The sequence below is a fragment of the Aethina tumida genome, chromosome 3 (genome assembly GCF_024364675.1).
Source record: "Aethina tumida isolate Nest 87 chromosome 3, icAetTumi1.1, whole genome shotgun sequence".
Classification (NCBI taxonomy): Eukaryota; Metazoa; Arthropoda; class Insecta; order Coleoptera; family Nitidulidae; genus Aethina; species Aethina tumida.
The window spans coordinates 23,633,029-23,652,861 of record NC_065437.1 but is presented as its reverse complement, the minus strand read 5'-3'; the positions used below and the strand labels follow the sequence as shown (position 1 = coordinate 23,652,861).

Genomic DNA, 19,833 nt, shown 5'->3' with positions numbered 1-19,833 from the left:
AAGCTGATAAGAATTATAAAAATAAGTGATAAGAGATAAAATAGTTTATCTAAACTATCTACAAAACCTTATTAAATTTTCGAATAACATATTAAATTTATTTATTTCAAAAATATATTTTGATAGGTTGAAAAAACAATATTTATTATTTCTTTATTTCTATAAGAGAACAGCATAAAGTTGTAAGGAGAATGAGTATTAAAAAGAAACTTATACCTTACTTAATTACACACCATTTTATTTTAATAATAAATTAAAAAAGAAATTATTTTTAAACTAAAGATACAGTCTATAAAACAAAAAAAAAAAAAATAATCTACTAAAAAAGTGTAACAAAAATAAAAAATTTTACATATATTAAGATATTTCCAATAAAATATTAATGTATTACTTACCCTATAAAATTTAACTTTTGGTAGAGTTAAAAATAAAAAATAAATTTATATTTATTATTTATGAATAAAAATATTTGTTTAAATTTTTCTTTTAAATCTGAAAAAAATGGTAAAAAAGTGTATAAAAAACAAAACATTTTACTAGTCATTTCCAATATCTTTTAAACTTCCATTTTTGAGGGGGCTAAAAATATATTTATATATCATTATTTTATTTATATAATAAATACATAATAAAAATCTAATATCCTATTTAATCGCACATATTTTCGTTTTATTATTTTATTATATTTTTTTATAGGACGACTATATTATATTATTATATATATATTATTTTTTATTTAAATAAAATACAAATAATACCATTCTACTATTAAGCTAAACATACAATATATTATCTAAATTAGTTTTCAGTAAACTATTAATTTTACTTACCTTATTAATTTACTTATTTTTTACTCGGTTGAGAAATATATATTTATTTATTTTTTTATGTATATAACATGTAAATAATGTTCTTCCTTATATGCACAGCCAAAAACCTTATTCCCTTTTTATTTATTTGCAAATAATTTACGTTTTTAATTTATTATTCATTGTAATAATTAATGAAATAAAATCATTTATAAACTAAATAAATAATCTATAAACTGCAATATATTTATAACCTGATCTGTATTTTTATACAAAAAAGTGTAAATAAAATAAAATATTATCCTAAACTAGTTATTTACAATACCATTAAATTTACTTACCTTATAAATTTATTTCTTGTAATAGGGTTAAAAAATACATAAATAATTTTTTATTTCTTTATTTATTTAACATGTTTTTCCTTACATAAATTAAAAATATATTCTATAAACATCTAAAATATTAAATTCAAATAAGAAATATGAATTTTAAATAAAATTTTATACTTTACATGAAAATTTTAATCGATAATGCCATTATCTTTTTATCATAAATCAGTGAAAGAATTTGATGTGATTATTTAAAATATTATCGAACATATCATAGAAAAACTGCTGTACTTAATTGGTTAGAAAATTTTTAATTTATCTGTTGTGTATAACCTAAAAATGGCAACGTTGCCACCAAAAGTAAATGTCAACATAGCAAAACGTTTACCTGGTTAAATATTTAATATTCATAACTGATAAATCTACACTGAATAATTCGAAACAACTAATAAGATAAATGTACAAAAAGAAATTGTCTTGTATAGTATTAGGATAAAATTTGTACGTTAATTGACAACTAAATTTGAAACATCTGTCAAATTTGTTTGTACGTTGACTTTGACGTTTGCGCATAAAAATAAAACAGATAACACGCTGCCATTTAGACAGTTCAAATTTAACAAACGTTAATGCGAAAAATCAAAAAGTCACAACAGTTTCATCTACAAAATCCGACAATTTGACTTACCGACCACAACAAAACCCACGCTCAACACACGTGACACACGTCAACGTATACTTGTGACAAACGAAACGGGAAAAGGACCCGGGATAAAACAGGAGTCCCGACGGTAATGAAACCGTGAAATTGTTAAATCCGCCGGTGGCACGTCATAAGAAGAACAATCGAAAACACAACAACAAACGAAACTTTTACTTTACAACGATTACGAACGAACATACTTAACTCGCGCAACCTCAAATTTCTACTGCACCGCGCCAACAACCACGGGGGGGTCGATGGATTTTGCACACTTACATCACGGTTTTCACTTTTTAAGCAGGAACAGCCGGGTAGAGGCGGAACAGGCAACGGACATCGGGGGCCGCCGACTCTGCCCAATGTCAATTTCTTTGTGTATCTCTCTACTCCTACCATTTATTCGTAAAGCGCCAGCACAGCCGAGATCTATCGGACCAAAGCGATCGTTTACGAATAGCTCTGTATCGTGACGTCATATAATTAGAGTAAATACAAAGTAGACGATGGTGTCAGCGTGCTGTTGTGGAGTGCTCTGTGATTAATTGTGAATAAAAAAATGGATAAAAATTATGTACAGGTATGAAAATTGCACACGTGATGCATAACATTGTTGGGCACATTTTGCCGAAAACATGACATTTTTCCGTTGACCGCGTCCCGTTTAAATCGGCATTTGTTATTGTTGCTTTCTATAAATATTAATTAATTAATTGCCATAATTACACACACACGTACGAAATTAATTTTATGTTGTCGCACGGTTTTTTGGACAAGACGGCCGACAATTTACGATAAAATTTCCAATAATTTATCCGTTTATTTTCGATAATTTATATAAATTCATCGGAGTAAAAAAAAATATTAAATCGGTAGACCGGATTTAAATGCAACGTTTGAACGTCGAATTGGGGACTTTTCGGTCCCGTTCGGCCGCAACTATTTAAATTAAACAATTAATAACAAACAAATCGCACCCGACTAATTGCATATTTTTTAATTGTTTGATTGACAGTTGGTAGGAGGACCCTGCGGCCAGCACGGACCCTACACCTTCTACAAGGCGTTCAAGTACACGAAAAACGGTGTCGGACGCATAGTGACTTTGAGTGAGTTTTTCTTTGTTAAATTGTGGATCGACTCGGATCTGTTGTGCATTGGTGAATTGCAGTTGTTATGGATTGATAAAAATAGTGAACAAGTGTTGGCCAGTCTCAGACTGTACTTTCTGCCGGAGAACACGCCGGAAGGCCGGATGGACCATGGAGAGGTGATTAAAATATTAATCTAATTGCATTCAATTCAATTTTTATATTGTGCGGTCGACTGTTTTTTTTATTATTATTATTATTATTGTTGGTGGGCGGGTACGAGTGCGGCGACGCTCGTTTAATGCACGGATTTGTGATTGCGAACGTCATTTAATTATAAATCACTTTTTAACTATTTTTAATGTAAATGAAGCCTTGGAAGGCGATTGTTCTGTCTACAATTCGAGTGGAGCGTGCGGCTCGCACACCGCACACCAGCCTGTCCGCTTTTACACACATTGTCCGAATTAATTCACCCTCTTGTCCATTTTCTCTGCGAGTTAAGTATTTATTTTTATCGATTTTATCCCACACGAACGAGTGCGGTCTATTATTTTTATTATGTTACCGTGAATCGTTCGTTTTTAATTAAATAATTAAACACGGTCGGTTCTATTAATGAAATTAACGGACGGGATTTGTGATAAAGAGTCGAGTGTCGAGGAGGGGACGCAACAATGTTTGCTTAATACATATTCAATAACTATTTTCTATGTTGGGGAGATAAGGAAGTGTGTTGTTCATGTGATAGGTCATTTTTTTTTTATTCATTCCATTGCTAATTACAAAATGGTATGAATTGTGTCACAATTGTAACTCCATCAATCCTTGACTGTATTTATTGATCGTTTTTGTTCAGGCGTTTTTAAATAATTTCATTGTGTGTGAATAATTTACATATTTACATACTGATAACGGAATTAATGTTCTTTTTTAGTGGGTAATTCTTTGTTGTATTCTAATTTGATTTTATTTTAAGTTACATTATTTACTTTAATTAATTTGAACTACTATTAATTTTTGGTAAATACACACCAGAAAAATAAATCAATAAATTAACTAATAATACACGTAACGATAAGATATTTGAGAATACAAAAGTAACTAATTATATTGACGTACTCACATTTCATACAAATAGATTAAGTTAATATAATTTCTGATAATTCGAACATATTTACGAATAAAGTTAAACAAGATAACGCAGAATATGTCGATAAATTGTTTTGAAAATGTATGGATAAAAATTTATTATTTTCAGTTCAATTAAATAACTTAAATATTTGTGAAACTATAAATTATAAATTAAATATTAATAGCACTTTATTAATTGAATTATGGAAATTTTAAGTTCATTACGTAATTATAACTAACTATTTAGAATCAAGTGGAAAATTTTATTATAAAAATTGGAATTATTATTAATATATTTAAAAATAATTGCTAAAATATTGTATATAAATACATACCAGAAGCTGTAGAAAATTATGTAAAAATTTATTCATTGTTAAAGGAAATTAGTTTTATAAACTAGTTCTAGTATATATAAAATTTAATTACATTTAATTAATTTATTAAAATTTAAATTTTAAATTAAACATAATTAAAGTTAATTTATAATAAATATTTTTACTTTTTATAATTATGAAAATTTTAAATAATTATGTAATTATATTATATTATATATGTTTAAAATAATCTGAAAAATAAATAAATTTACATTTAGAAGTAGTTGCCAAAATATTATATATTAGGCAAAAAATTATTCATGGGTAAAAAAAGAAAAATTAGGCTTAAATATACAAAAAAATTAATATTTAATACAATTAAATAACTTCTAATTATTTTTTGAAATTTAAACATAATTGAGGTTAATTTATAATAAATATTTTTGTATTATATTGTATAATTAGAAAATTTAAAGTTAATTATGAAATTATAAATAAAATATAATAAAATAAACTATACAATTTTATTATAAAAATAAGATAATTTACATTTAAAAGTAGTTATTATTATTCATGGGTAAAAAAAATTAAAAAATTAGGCCTAATTTACAAAATAAATAAAATAATAATATTTAATCCAATTGAATAACATTTTTTGAAATCTAAATTTTAAATTTAACATAATTAATCTATTTAGAGAAAAGTATACACAAAATACTACAGAAAAGGATGTAAGAATTATTGATGAATAGAGAAAATTAATTTTGTATATTTGTCTTAAGGTACAATACATTTTTTTATATTCAATTCAATTGAATAACATTTATTTACTTTTTAAAATGTAATTTTTAAACTAAACTTAATTAAGGTTTTTATTATAAATTAAATATTTATATTATATTTTACAGTTATGAAAATTTTAAGATAATTATGTAATTATATACAACTGTCCAAAATAAACTGGAAAATTGTATAGGAAGTACAAGTTTGCATTTAAAAATTATTGCTAAAATATTATATATTAAATACTGACAAAATACTAAAGAAAATTAGCTAATTAAAATATGGAAGATATTTTTTAATTATATAATTATTAAATTTTTATTTAATTATGTAATTATAAATAACGGTTCAAAATAAATTGTAAAAATTTGTCAGAAATATAATATAATTATAAATACTAACAGTATTAAGATGTATTTATGGACAAAGTAAATGCATTTTATAAACTAAATTTGTTGAATTCAATTCCATAAAATCCACAAAAAACATTGCTGAGAATAATGTAAAAAAATATTCATAGAAAAAGAATATTACGTTTATGAACTAGTCCTAAAAGTTTTTCGATTTATACTTTGAGTCTGTTTAAATAGAATACAAAAATTGGAATATTGCCAATTTATACTTTCATTCAACTAAATTTAGTTATTTTCCAAAATAAATATGTGGTGTTTATTATATATTTGCATGTTAAATTTAATTGATTAATAACAAGTTACAAAAAACATATATTTTTTGTGCTAATTTTAATATTGATTTTATTAATTTAAGGAATTAAAAAAAATAAAATAATTTTATAATTTACAATAAGAAAAGTTTTTTACCAGTAGTGTAAATATAACTCAATTCTTTAGAACAAAACTGTTAAAAGTAGCAAATTTCACACATTTTCATATAAAATTAATCAACGCAAAATGTAAAAGTATTAATTAAAAGCGAAAATATATTGTGGTTATATATTTAGATTTTTAATGAATTTTTTGTCGGCATTTAATATTTAAATTTGTAAAATGAAATTATTAATACATACTTTCAAAACTACAAAATAATTAATTTATTTTAGTAATTATTATTCAAAATAATTTTAAATTATTATGAAATAAATTTATTATTGTCAATTATAATTGACGTTTCAGTTATTTTAGGTCAAACTAAAATCAACTATGGAACTATATTTATACGTACATACGTATAATTTTCAACAAAAACTCAAAATTAGGTTACAAATACGACGTACGTTTCACAATGAATATTTAGCAATCACCTTTAATACAACATTTATTTTTAGTCATTAGTTACACATGTAAACAATATAATTAATTTAAATTCCATGTAGAAAGCAAACAAATATAATGAAAAATTACCAAAGGAAAAAATACTTGGATTTGTTCATTTTAATAAAATTATTTAGCATTCATAACACATTTGTTCACAATACGTATTTAATTTAATTATTGTGCTTATTTTTAGCAATGAAGCATATTACAAACAGTATTATTAATTCAAATTCCGTGTCATAAATAACAATAATACTAAACAAAAAATAGAACGTTTTCATCGAGAACAAACGTAATAGAAAGGATGCGGTTTTAATTTGTGCGAGAGACAAAAACCAGCTTTTGGACAAATATCAACGTTCACATTTCTCGCAAGCAATCGACTCGACCGGATAAACATGCGCGAAACGTACGAAACACGGAGTGATTCACGTCCACACCGACCCGTACATTTTTTCCCAATGTTAATAAATAAAAATGGAATTTATCTGGCCACACTCGAGCGTTTAAAATAAACATGGCATCCAAATGCATCGAATGTATTTATTTTATTCGGGACTGATAATAAGTAACCGTTCTCGGCTCGCACTGCGGATTCAATAAGACACACGATTATTTATCGTGGCTGATTTATCGAGGAATTACGAAGAGATAACGATATTTTTTTTTACTGTTTGGTAATAACATTATGAATAATGCGGTCTTTTGTGACAATGTTACAACATTTCTATGGGTTCTGGTCATTTTTATATGTTAAACCTTAATTATTTTTGGACACTAGTATTGTATTTATTTTGGTTGTCCTCCTCCTATCGAAACAACATAAATAACATTTTTTTGGCAATGTCTGCCCCCATAAATATTTCCATTATCAAATTTAAAATATAAATTAACGTGTACACTTATTTAAAAATTAATTAATTAGAATATCTACATTATTTACGACGCAGTTAAAAATAAGTATACTAATTTTAATTAAATTCATTGCCAAATATTGTGAAACAATTGTATTTTAGTAACGGAATTGTTGAATATATTGGTTAAAAATAATAATTATGATTTGTTTTGCATTTCATTAATGGTTTTGAAATTAATATTAAATTAAATGTGCTGAAAACTAACAAATAAATAATTTAAAACATCAAATTTTTTGCCTATTTTAAATAATTTAATAATATTTGAATATAATATATATTTTAATACATATTTGTTTAATATTTTGTTAAGTAATTTAATAACAATTTATTTTAATACATAATCAATTTTATATTACGTATTTAAAAATATATTGCAAAAGGAAAAATTAACAATATTTTCGTAATTTATGTAAAATAAAAAATTAAATTGACAATAATAGTAAAATTAAATTAAATATACTGAAAACTGACGAACACATAATTTAAAATACAAATTTATGTTTAACATTTTTGAAGTAATTTGATAATACACAATTTTATATTACATATTTATAAATGTATACCAAAATGAAAAAATTAACCATATAAACGTAATTTAAGAAAATTAAATTGTCAATTATACGTATAAGTGAAAATTGACTAATAAATAATTTAATATAATACACAATTAATTTTATATCACAAAAAGCAAAAATTTACAATGTTTCGGTAATTGACGTCAAAATAAAAAAGTTAATTACCTTTAATAGCAGATTTCTTTATAAAATTTATTTTACTTTTAATAATTTCTGCATTAATATTAAAAATATAAATTATCATTATTATTTAAGGTTAGACTTATTAGACAAATATTTGTTTAGTCTACAATGTATTTTATTACTTACTGTTTTTTTTGTATTAAATACTTATGTAATTAATTTTGTAGATAATATAAGTATTTTTCCACAAATAATTAATTTAGTTTGTAACAAGTCATTGTGTATGATACTTTCAAATAATTATTCGAATATTTCCTCTATATCGTTTAAATAAAATTAAACACATATCGCAGATAAGCGTAGATAAAATTCAATTCGCTTCATTTTTATGTTTCCCCGATTTTTGTTGAAATTCAACCGTACTTTATATTTAATCATATCTATTTGACGTTATCGCGAATGCGGTTTATTTGCCAAAACTTTTTATCTATTTTATCGTTTATTAATTCATTTTTCTAAAGCGGAAAAATATTATTTGGTGCAGCGACTGCAACGAAAATTTCATTACAATTTCAATATAATATTCATATGTTATTTATTTTATTGAACGATTTTAATGGAATTTATAGAAATTATTGTGGGTCGCTTTGTTTGTTTCGTTATATTAAACTCATTCAAATAATCAACGTATTTTTCAATATTTATATACCTAATTAATTTGATTGTTGTGCATTTTCCTTATTCAGTAGTCAATTTATCGTAACCGAATGTCTGACCTTTATCTTGTAGATTTACATTTTAAAAGTATAAATAACTGCGATAATATAATGACACACATAATAAATACCCAGTCGATTTATTTAAAAACCAAACGATAACGAATTTGAAAAGGAACAATGAAATTAACGATTCGTTAGCGTTTAATTTAAAAAATTACGAGTCTTTCCTAAAATATCAAAAGGCTGAATTTAATAGTTAAAAAAATATATAATATTAAAACGAACATAAATTTAAAGTCAAGAATGTGAATTGATACTTTCACTTCCTATATAGTTTTCAGAGAAAATTGTTCCTATTTCATGAAATTATTTTGCATACGCAACACGTACTAATTAATAATATTAAAAAATCGAATATCTCTATTATTGTTATGTATTATTCGCATTATTTAAAGCTCACATATAGTTCATTGGAGTTCAGTGGAATTTGTTGTATCAAGGTCACAGTGTTTTGATTAATGTTAATAAAAAAAATCGTGCCACACACAGGTACTTGGGGGACATTTCTAATTTAAGAAAAATAATTAGTTTTATTAATGTAATTGTTTTAGAGTTTACATTAGTATTGGCGAGGGGAAGAGGCGAGATTTAATTGACTGTGACTCAAGTACATTCCGGTTTCGCAGTTCGTTTTAAAATTAGACCTCCACAAGAACGGAATACTGTTAAAATCCATGTCAGTATTACTTTCTACATATTTTACACAAAATCATTTCGCATAAATTATTGATAAAACAACAAAATCGTCTTATCATAAACTTAACGGTTAATGATTTTGATATTGGCTGCTCTCGAAATTGTTGCTCAGCTTAAACACAATGGATGGTTGTGTGTTAACGTGAATGTTCGAATAAAATGGTGGCCATGTAAATTATTTGATAAAAGTTGTAGTTTAAACACAATACAGTTACATGAAATATTTGAATGCTTGTAAAATTGAGGTCGCTGTGTATAATCATTGTCGAGATAATTTTAAGTAACACGTAACATCATAACTTTTTATTATGCTTTTATTGAGTGCGTTTTTTCCATCTTTCTAAATTGTTGAATTTTGAAAGTTACATTTGTTTTATTCCATTAAATTTTCATTAAATTTACTGAACTAAAATTGATTTAATAACATTTGTATTGAAATGAATTAAAATTCTTGATATGTATTTAGTTTGAAGGTTACAAAATTTACATTTTTAATATTTTAAAATAATTATTTTTTATTAACCAATTAAAAATTATTTTTTTTTTTAAAAAGATTTACATATATATTTTTTTAACTAATAAAGAATCTATATTATTTTTATTTATTTTTGTTCTTGTATTCAAATTAGTTTTTATTCCTTTTGTCTCATTTTGACATTTAAATTAAAGGTTGATTTCTAATATATTATATATTCATATTATACAGACTCAAATATAATAAATACTAAAAATAATTATTTTATATATACATATTTTAAATTAAAAAAACTATTTTTTTATTTAATTATTTCGAACAACTAAATATTAAAATCTGAAATAACTATTAATATTTTGTTGCTCATTTTTTAATTAATTTATTACTAAATGAAAAAATTAGAGGAAGCAATTGAAATGATGGTTATTAATATTTTTAAATATATCATTGGTTTATAGTATTTAATTTGGAGGTTACTAGACAAAATTTATTAACATTTTTAATACCTTAAAATACGTAATTATTTGTTATTAACCAATTAAAAATTAAATAGTATAATAAGATTTACATATATAAAACTTTATTAGCTCATAAAAACCTATATTATTTTTATTTATTTTTTTATATTTTTGTTGTATTCAAATTAGTTTTTATTTGTTTTTTGTTATTTTGATATTTAAATTAAATATACATTTTTAATATATTTTCAAAAGTTTGAGTATTTAATTTAAATTAATATTGAAAGAAGTTATTAAAATGTGTAAACTGAAAAAATATATCAAGGAAATAACAGATACTTTTTTTCCTTATCAAGGCAAATGACTGTTTTATTTAAGTGGTTATATTAAAATTATATGGAATTTAGAAATACAGATACGAAATGTAAATATATTTAATTCTTGATAAATTATTGTAGAACTTTGGAATTAGATATATTTTATGTAATTTGAAATAATTGGTTAAAATAATAAAAAAATCTCAAATAGAAATAAAATATATTGTAAATTAATCACATATTTATAACTATTACTGAAATGGTTTTTAATACATATTGTGATTAATATTTTTATCTCTATTTATTCTAGATATATCAAGATATTTTTAATAACATAGTTAAACAGTTTTACAGTAATTAATTTTCTAGATGTATCTAGTTATTTTAAATTAAACAGTTAATATGTATTTATCATATGATTTATTTGAAATACCAAAAAAACTATTAGTTTAAATTTTAATTTTAAATTCCTAAAATATTTATAATTAATGTTTGAAATAAAATTTCAAAAAGTAATTTATTAATTTTAATTAGTGAATAATTATTATTCTCTTCTGTTATAAAAATTATTTAAAAAATGTGAACAAAAAATATTTTTTGTTTATTAAAAATATAAAAAAATAACTATAGTTGGACTCCATCTTCAATTTCTAATAACTGGAATGAAATTAATTAGTTGGCAAGAATGTCAAATTTTTGGACCAAGTTCGTTAAGTTGAATTTTTGGAGTGAATCGCTAATTCTGTGACACTGCCTTTAAGTGAGAATTTATAGAAGCTAATATTCTTTTGAAAAAATCTCTGAAGGGATTTTTAAACATTATAAAATTAACATTACAACATTTGTCATCTTTTAGAATGTTCATATTAGTCCGCCATTAGAGAGGATGTATAAAAAAGGTATAAAATGTATAAGATAAATTAAAGAAATCTCTCTCTTTTGATGCTAAGTTTATCGACTAAACGAAATTGAAATTACGACTTTTATCTTTTTCAGTGTTTAATTTTTTTATGTTTATAGATATATACATAAAAATATAGATGTGCACACAAAAATTGATTTCCTGTTAAGTCCTAGACCATCATTGCGTTGTTTTCTAGGCCAACTTTTATTAAGTAGATAATTTTTATATATATTCTATTAATGGATTCTAAGATATGGGTAACAATCCCCCCTATTTGGCCACCCGGTACATTCATACTTATTTTGTAATTTATTTGATGACTCAGAGACTTGGGCGAACCATTTTCTTGGCAAGTCAAGTTCTGCCGCACTGGAAGATTTAATAGACAATAGTTCAATACTTAATAAACTTTCCCACAACATTTATATAAACTAACATCAGAAATTTACAATTAAAGTAGGTCACTTTCATTTTTTTAAGTAAAAACATTTTAACAACCATAATTTTTTAAATCAAATTGAATTTTTTAAAATATCATTCACATTTAATTAATCCCAAAACGAAATAATGGAATCCAATCAATTAAATTGAAAACGCCACTTGTTAATCGCAGTACATCTCGAAGCAATCACTCCTAATAGATTATCGCACGCGGAATAAACAAACACTTATAAAACAGAAATTTATGTATTGATATGTTTATTATCAAAATTTACTCGGCAATCGGGTTTATCTTTATGGTAATGCGATTCCGCAGTGGCTGTGCCACACAGTGGATGCTCGCCTAGACGTTGCGCCGCTTCGCTAGGACGGCGGCCCGTACTTCGCTCCGTGGAGCCACACTTGAGCCGGTTTACAAAGATTATCCCACTCTGGTTGTTTCTCTTTCTACTTTATATGTGACGTTATTATTTCTATATCCGAAATTTATCGTAATTCACCGCGTCCGTTCCTCCATTCTTTCTCCGCCGTTCCGTTCTTCCAAATTCGTCGTCGTCGTCGCCGTTGCACAGGTGCATGTCGTGGCTGGTGGAATTCACTAATTAGATTTTGTGGCGACGCATACGATTAGTCCATTCTTAAAATAAATTAGTTTCGTATTTTATTTTAATTTTTTTTTGTTGCGTCCGACTATCGGTTTTTCTACGTTTTTAAATAATGCAGAATGCTAAAATAGACCGTTACAGTTTATGCCATCTGCGTCGGTACGCGAATATAATTTATTAAGCGACTCTGCACGTCATGTTTTGTTACGAAATTCACTTCAGTTTGCTCTTTTCATTTTGGTCTGCGCTAATTTGTATGCGGATTTGTACGGATTAATTAAACGTAATGAAAAAAGTCGTGTAATAAAAGAATCATATTTACTAATTTAATACTGACAATGTTATTACATGCTTACGTTATATTGTGTTAATGTGTTTATATAAAAATTATTTCTGCTTTTAAGTTTTTATTTCATAAATATTTATTTTACTTTACTATTAATTTTATTATAATTATCAAAATAATTTAGAAAACACATGAAAAACATGAATATAATAATAAATATTAAAAGTAAAGTGCATTTTATTATATTATTGAGTTTATTTAAAAATTATTTCTGTATATAAGTTTTTATTTCTTAAATATTTAATTTCTTTATTTTATTATTATTATTATTTTATTTTATTATTATCATCATCATTTCTATTAATATTCTGAGAAACACTAGAAAAACTATTCTAAATTTAAGTATTTCAAATAAAATATTAAAAAATATTAAATATATTAAGATATCAATACATCAACACGAAAAGTATAAATCTTTTTTTACTTTTAGTTTTTATTTCATGAATATATAATTTAATTTGTTTTTTGATTGTCGTCACAATTTTATAATAGTCTGAAAAACACTTAAATAACTATTCTAAAATTAATTATTTCTAATTAAACTTTTCCAATATTATATGTTTTAGAGAAAAAATATTGAATTTAATAAAATATTAAACCAAATTATTATTATCACATTATACTGAAATACTGAATGAAACTTTCAAAATTTTATAATATTTTTAGAAAAATTAAATAACTAATCTAAATTTAATGTTTAATATATATCTAATGTTTAGTATATAAAAATAAAAAAATATTTATTTAAATCTTATTAAAAAAATATCATTTTTTTTAAAAATTTGGTGATAATATTCTAATTTAAATTAAATTAATTTTAACTTTAAAAATCATTATATTACAAAACTCTTGATAACTGTTATATTTTTTTAATAAATACTAAAAATAAAGTCCAGTACATCTTATTATGTTTTTATTTTTATTTAAAAGTTGTATCTATATTTAAAGGTTTTAATTTAAGTAAATATTTATTAATTTTATTATCAATATTATGATAATTTTATATTCGGGGAAACACTTTAATAACTATTCTAAAATTAAGTATTTAATGTATCAATAAGGTTAAATTAATACATATTTAAAATTACATGATAATATTGTTATTTTAAGTTAATATAAGAAAATTAGAGAATCAAAGTTCTTTATAGCTGTTACATTATTTCAATAAATACTAATATATAATATAAACATTATATTATGTTAATGTGTTAAAAAATAATTTCTGTATTTAAACGTTTTTATGACACAAATATTTATTTTATTTTATTATAATTGTTATCGTCATAATTTTCTAATATTCTGAGAAACACTTAAATAACTATTCTAAAATTAAGTGTTTTGGAAAAAACATTGGATGCCAATATGTGGTATTAGTAAATTCATGTTATAAATGCGATAGAGTATATTATTAAATTAAATTATTAATTTCATATCCTGTTTATCAAAATTTTATAATTATTTCGAAAAATATTTAAAAAATACTAATTTTAAATAAAAAAATAATTAATTTAAATTCACTTCCTCAATAGAAAATAAAAATAATTAAAATTTAATTATATCAATGAATGTTTTGACAGGAAAATACTTTTAGACGATAATCTTTAACATTAGAAATTACAGACATGAGAATCATAATATTTCAAAACTCTTGATAAACGTATTTCAATACATACTAATATTAAAGTAATTTAAAAATAATTACCTAGTCACTATTTCGGAAAAATTTGGGTTATTAACGTCATTACTACAAATTCCTTGCAGTAATTTAATTTATATTGATCATTTATGTTACATACTATATATGTAGTAGAAACAATTCATTTTTAGTGTACGTTTTTGTATGGTAAAATGTTAAAAATATTAATATTATGATATTTTCAAGATTGTAGTTAATTCTAATAAGTTAGTAAAATATATAATAAATATTTATAAATTAATTAAAATAAAAAGGGAGAATAATAAATTTATTAATAATTAATTAAAAATAAATAAAATTTAAATAAAAATAGATATTTCCTTGTAAACACGATATGTTTTAATCTAAAGTTTCACTTGAAAATGAACATATCCGACATCTCTCTGACATTTATTATCTGGGCTACGTAACACAATATTTATATCATTATTAAAACACGATAGATAAAAGTTAAAATGGTTGCGGGAACTTACTTATGTTAACTAACAAACGAAAAGTTTCCGTTGATTACATTTATCTTAGTTAGTTAAATATGAAATGAGAAAATAGATTTTTAAGATAGAAAAGCATTATTTCCGTTACTTTCATATTCACGAATATGTGAATGCATCTCTGACCTAAAATTTTAAAATTCAATATAATGCATTCACTTGTTTATTATTTTTATACAAGCATTTTTCACCTATAACTCAAAAACTATAAAATAATTACATAATTTCTGTTACTATATTTTACGCACTTTCTTTTAATAGCTCAACGATTTTCTCAACGATATTATTAGTTTAATGTTGTTGTGGTGAATAATGATGCTGAAATTAACAAATAATATCTTGCCAATAAAAAAAATCAGTGTTTATTGCTACAATATGTGAATAAATTAAACAAGATTGACATATTTAATATAGTATTAAATGTTGGTGCACGTATTGAATAATCACTAGTCACCTGAACATTTCCACCTTGATTTATTCATTTAAAAATAGAATGAAATGACTTAGTTGTTATTCATCTTTCCAAATTATATTTATTGAAGAAACGTTAAAATTAAAATATGAGCCTGTGAGCTTGTGTAATATAAATATGAGAAATATTAAACATATTTTTAAAAAATTGACTGAAGTAGATTTGGAAATAGTAATAATTATTTCATTTATTTTTTTACAATCAGTGACTTAATAACTTTCGCTTTATAAACAATTTGCTCCAAAAAATATACTTTTTTAATTTTTTCAATTTATAAATTTTTTAAATCTATACAATAATATTAAATAATATTTTTTAAGCTAAATATTTTAAATTTTATGAATTTAAATTAACACATTTATTTATTCTTTTAAATTAATTGGTTTTTAATTTTTACTCCCATTTTATTTTTAAATTTTTAAGTTAAATATTATAAATTTTTTGTAGTAAAAATATCAGTAAATACCAATTATCCAATATTATTAATATTGGACAATTCCTTTATTGACGTTTTAATGACATTTTTTTATTTTCAAGTATTTTTTAATATTAAAAATAAATAATTTTAGTAGTTGCTTATTGAATTAAAAAAAATATTACGTAAAAAGTACGTATAACCTTGAAGAAATTGTTATTTTATATTGCCTATGGAAATTAGATAGTATTAATTATATTTTTCCTATAAATCACTCATTTTAAAATAAAATTTATTAATTATAAGAATTAATAAAAATTTTATTGATAAAAATTAGATATAAAGTATAATTATGAATAAAGATATAAGATATATTATTTTTACTAATAATAATAATAATTTCGGTGCACAATCATTAATAAGTATTATATTATAGATCTGTAAAAAAAATCTTCTGTTTCATAAATATCATAATAAATCATCACTGTCTGAAACAAAATTGGTGCAATTTATTTAAGTTACTTGTTATCATTATTGATAAAATGATTATCAATGTAAGTATACTAAATTATATGTTAAATTGAAAACATTTTACACAAATAACATAAACTCTTTGAGGCTGTTACCAGAAACAAGGTGTGCCAATGTTAAGATTATAAGTACGTTTTAATATTTTACATTGTCATTAATGTTAAAAATAGCTATTGTTTTGTAAATGATGACTTCGTAAACCTGCTTTTATGTTAATAAATAATTGTATTATTCTTTATTAACGAATTTATTTTAATTTATTGTAGTTAAATCTCAATAAATTGGTACTAAAGGAACGGAAAAATAAAAGTATTGATTGATATTTGACATAAGTGATAATTTCGTCCCATTTCTGCTAAAGGCTTCATGTGAAAATGCCTTAATGACGGCAATAATAATTCTGACAAATCGACCGTGTATGCTAATACAACTTCAAGGATTTTTGTAATACATAAATTCCAGTTTAATAGCCCCATTAATTAATGCGGACATTTTCGAAAATCACAAGGAGAGCATCACGTCAAAAATCCTCTTTCGAATTAAAAATAATAATAACAAATCACAGTTGACCCGGGGCGGGACGTTCAAATATTTACCAAATGGTTAATCGGTTGTTTACGTTCATCCGTTTATCTTGGCAATTCTTTTGTTTCAAACGTGATGTCATAATTCATTATGTAGTTATAATTAAAATAAAACGGCTCCAGTTGACCTTTCGCTCTCGCTCTCTCTCGTATACGCAGGTGACGAACCGATTTCCGTCACACAACAAAAATATTTTTGAAAGGGACGATACGCATTGTCTAAAAATGCGTCCAATTAGTATGTGTACGAAGATCGATCCGATGAATTGGCCGAATTTATTTACCCGACACGTGAATATCAATCTCGATTCATCTCCCGATTGGTACGCAATCCGTTTAACGAAAATTCGAAATGGGACGTGTAAATAAATATTGACGGAACCGGAGATGAATGCAAATCGTTCGCGAATAATGAATATCATTAAGTATTTATTTATTTGTGCGGGGCATTTTTACGGTGGATTATTCGAAACGGGTGGAGCCGATGTCGACGAACTGTTTTTTACGAAAGGGGGGATATTGGTAACGTTGGTAGGACGGAGAGGGAAGCTAAACTCTACACGTGTTTACTGGGTGAAATATACATTTCATTTTTACGTTAACTTTCGAATGATTTATGTTCGTGTGTTCAACTAGTTTATGTCGGGACTGTACCGCTCGCCGTGCGATCCCCCATACGGGCCTATTCAATTTCATTTCGTGCATTTTGTGACTATGGGTAGCGGAAAATATTTCGAAATTTGAATTTGAAATTACCAATTCGTGATAAACTTTTTCAGTTTTATTAAAACAGACATTTTTGTGCTACAAAACTAATAATATTATGAATTTATATTAATATTATTACATTATTGTATTTTTATATTATCACTATTATCACAAGATTAATAAATTTATATTTATTTTTAATTTTTTAATGTTAATTACTTTAAATTTTATTAATTAATATTAAATTTTGTAAATTTAAAATAACAATTTTAATTTATTTAAATTTAATTAGTTATTTTTAATTTTTTATGCTTGATATTTTAAAATTTACTAATTTATATAAATAATTTTATAATTTTTTTAATAAAATTATACATATTCAATTTTTAAGCTTAATATTTTAAATTTTATAAATTTAACTAACTTTTTATTTTAATTTAAATGGTTGTTTTTAATTTTTTTAGCTTAATAATTTAAATTTGACAAAATTTTAATTTTTGTTTTTAAGTTAATTAGTTATTATCAATTGTTTAAGCTAAATATTTTTAATTTCATAAATTTAAATTAACAATTTTATTTTTTTTTTAAATATATTACTTAATCATTTGGGACCTGTTCAATGAGTGAACTTTTGAATGTGGTAAGTTGAAGATGTCAACCTCGAATATAATGTAAAGCGTTGTCAATTTTATTCAATTTCACAACAATTTTTATTCTCTATTCAATGTTATTTTGCTGACTAAAATATAGGGTGAGTAGTTACAGAGATATGAGTAATTCATTTTATGTGAAAACAACTATTCAGTGTTTATTATTTAAAAATTAGATATTCCTACAGAAAATAGGTATTTAAGATCAATATTTACATAACAGAAAGCAGTTTTATAACTCGTTTACTTCAGAATTGTTAGTTGTGTTTCTAATAGTTATCAGGGGATGGATTTTATGACCTGGCTATAATAAATATACACGTAATAAATATTTCAAAAATATGTAATATATATTTTTTTACTTGAGAATAGATCTGTTGAACATTATTAATTTTTTAAATAAGATTAGTTAAAATATTTGTGTGTCAATTATTAAACAAAACTGAATATTAGTATCTTAAACGTTACTACTATATAATCATTTTCAAGGTGACCATATAATTGTGAAATAATAATGTATTTTCTATATTGTAATCTAAAAGGAAACAGTATGACAATATTTGTACACAATAATAATATATTGAATGATAAGTTGTAGTTTTATTTTTATCATTCTTTTATTATATTTTTTACATATTAGATATACGTTAGATATATGTGATTGTATTATTCTGAAACTTGTAGAATCTTTTACGAAATTTAGTATTTAATTTAAATTTGTTTTTAAAAATATTAAATTATTTTATTATTACAATTTCAAATGTCCAAATTAATAAAAGATATTCTTCAAAATTTACAAAATTACAAATTATAAACAATAAATTGATTATGTAATAAATATTTTTTTAATAATATTGCTAATACATTATTTATATATCAAGAACAAAGAAAACAACAAAATTGTATAACTTTTTATTTGATTAACAACAATTTGTTATATAAATTATTTTACATATTTTCTCATCAAAACAATAGATAGAAGAGATAATAATAAACAAAAATGATAATAAATAATGTATCTGTTGTATTAATTGCATAAATGATAAAGTATCATCTGATAAATTTTGTTTTATTATTTGTGTGATATTAAAAATATTAAAATAATTTTCTCATTATTTATGACGCATACAAATTTAAACATAGTTAAAAATGATTTAGAATTTGTTGAACACGAAAATAATAATTGCTACCTTAAAATATAGTTTATGAAAATGAT

General features: G+C 23.1%; 1 protein-coding gene across 2 annotated transcripts in view; it reads left to right on the top strand.

The window, feature by feature from the left end:
• Nucleotides 1-1,263: 1,263 nt before the first annotated feature.
• Nucleotides 1,264-19,833, top strand: part of LOC109608673 (uncharacterized) — a 134,845-nt gene continuing 116,275 nt past the window's right edge. For both annotated transcript variants that reach the window (XM_049965598.1, XM_049965597.1), the window contains exons 1-2: nucleotides 1,264-2,418; nucleotides 2,854-3,108. In XM_049965598.1, coding sequence (XP_049821555.1) covers nucleotides 2,398-2,418; nucleotides 2,854-3,108 — 276 coding nt within the window. In that variant the 5' untranslated portion in view covers nucleotides 1,264-2,397. The remainder of the gene's footprint in view (nucleotides 2,419-2,853; nucleotides 3,109-19,833) is intronic.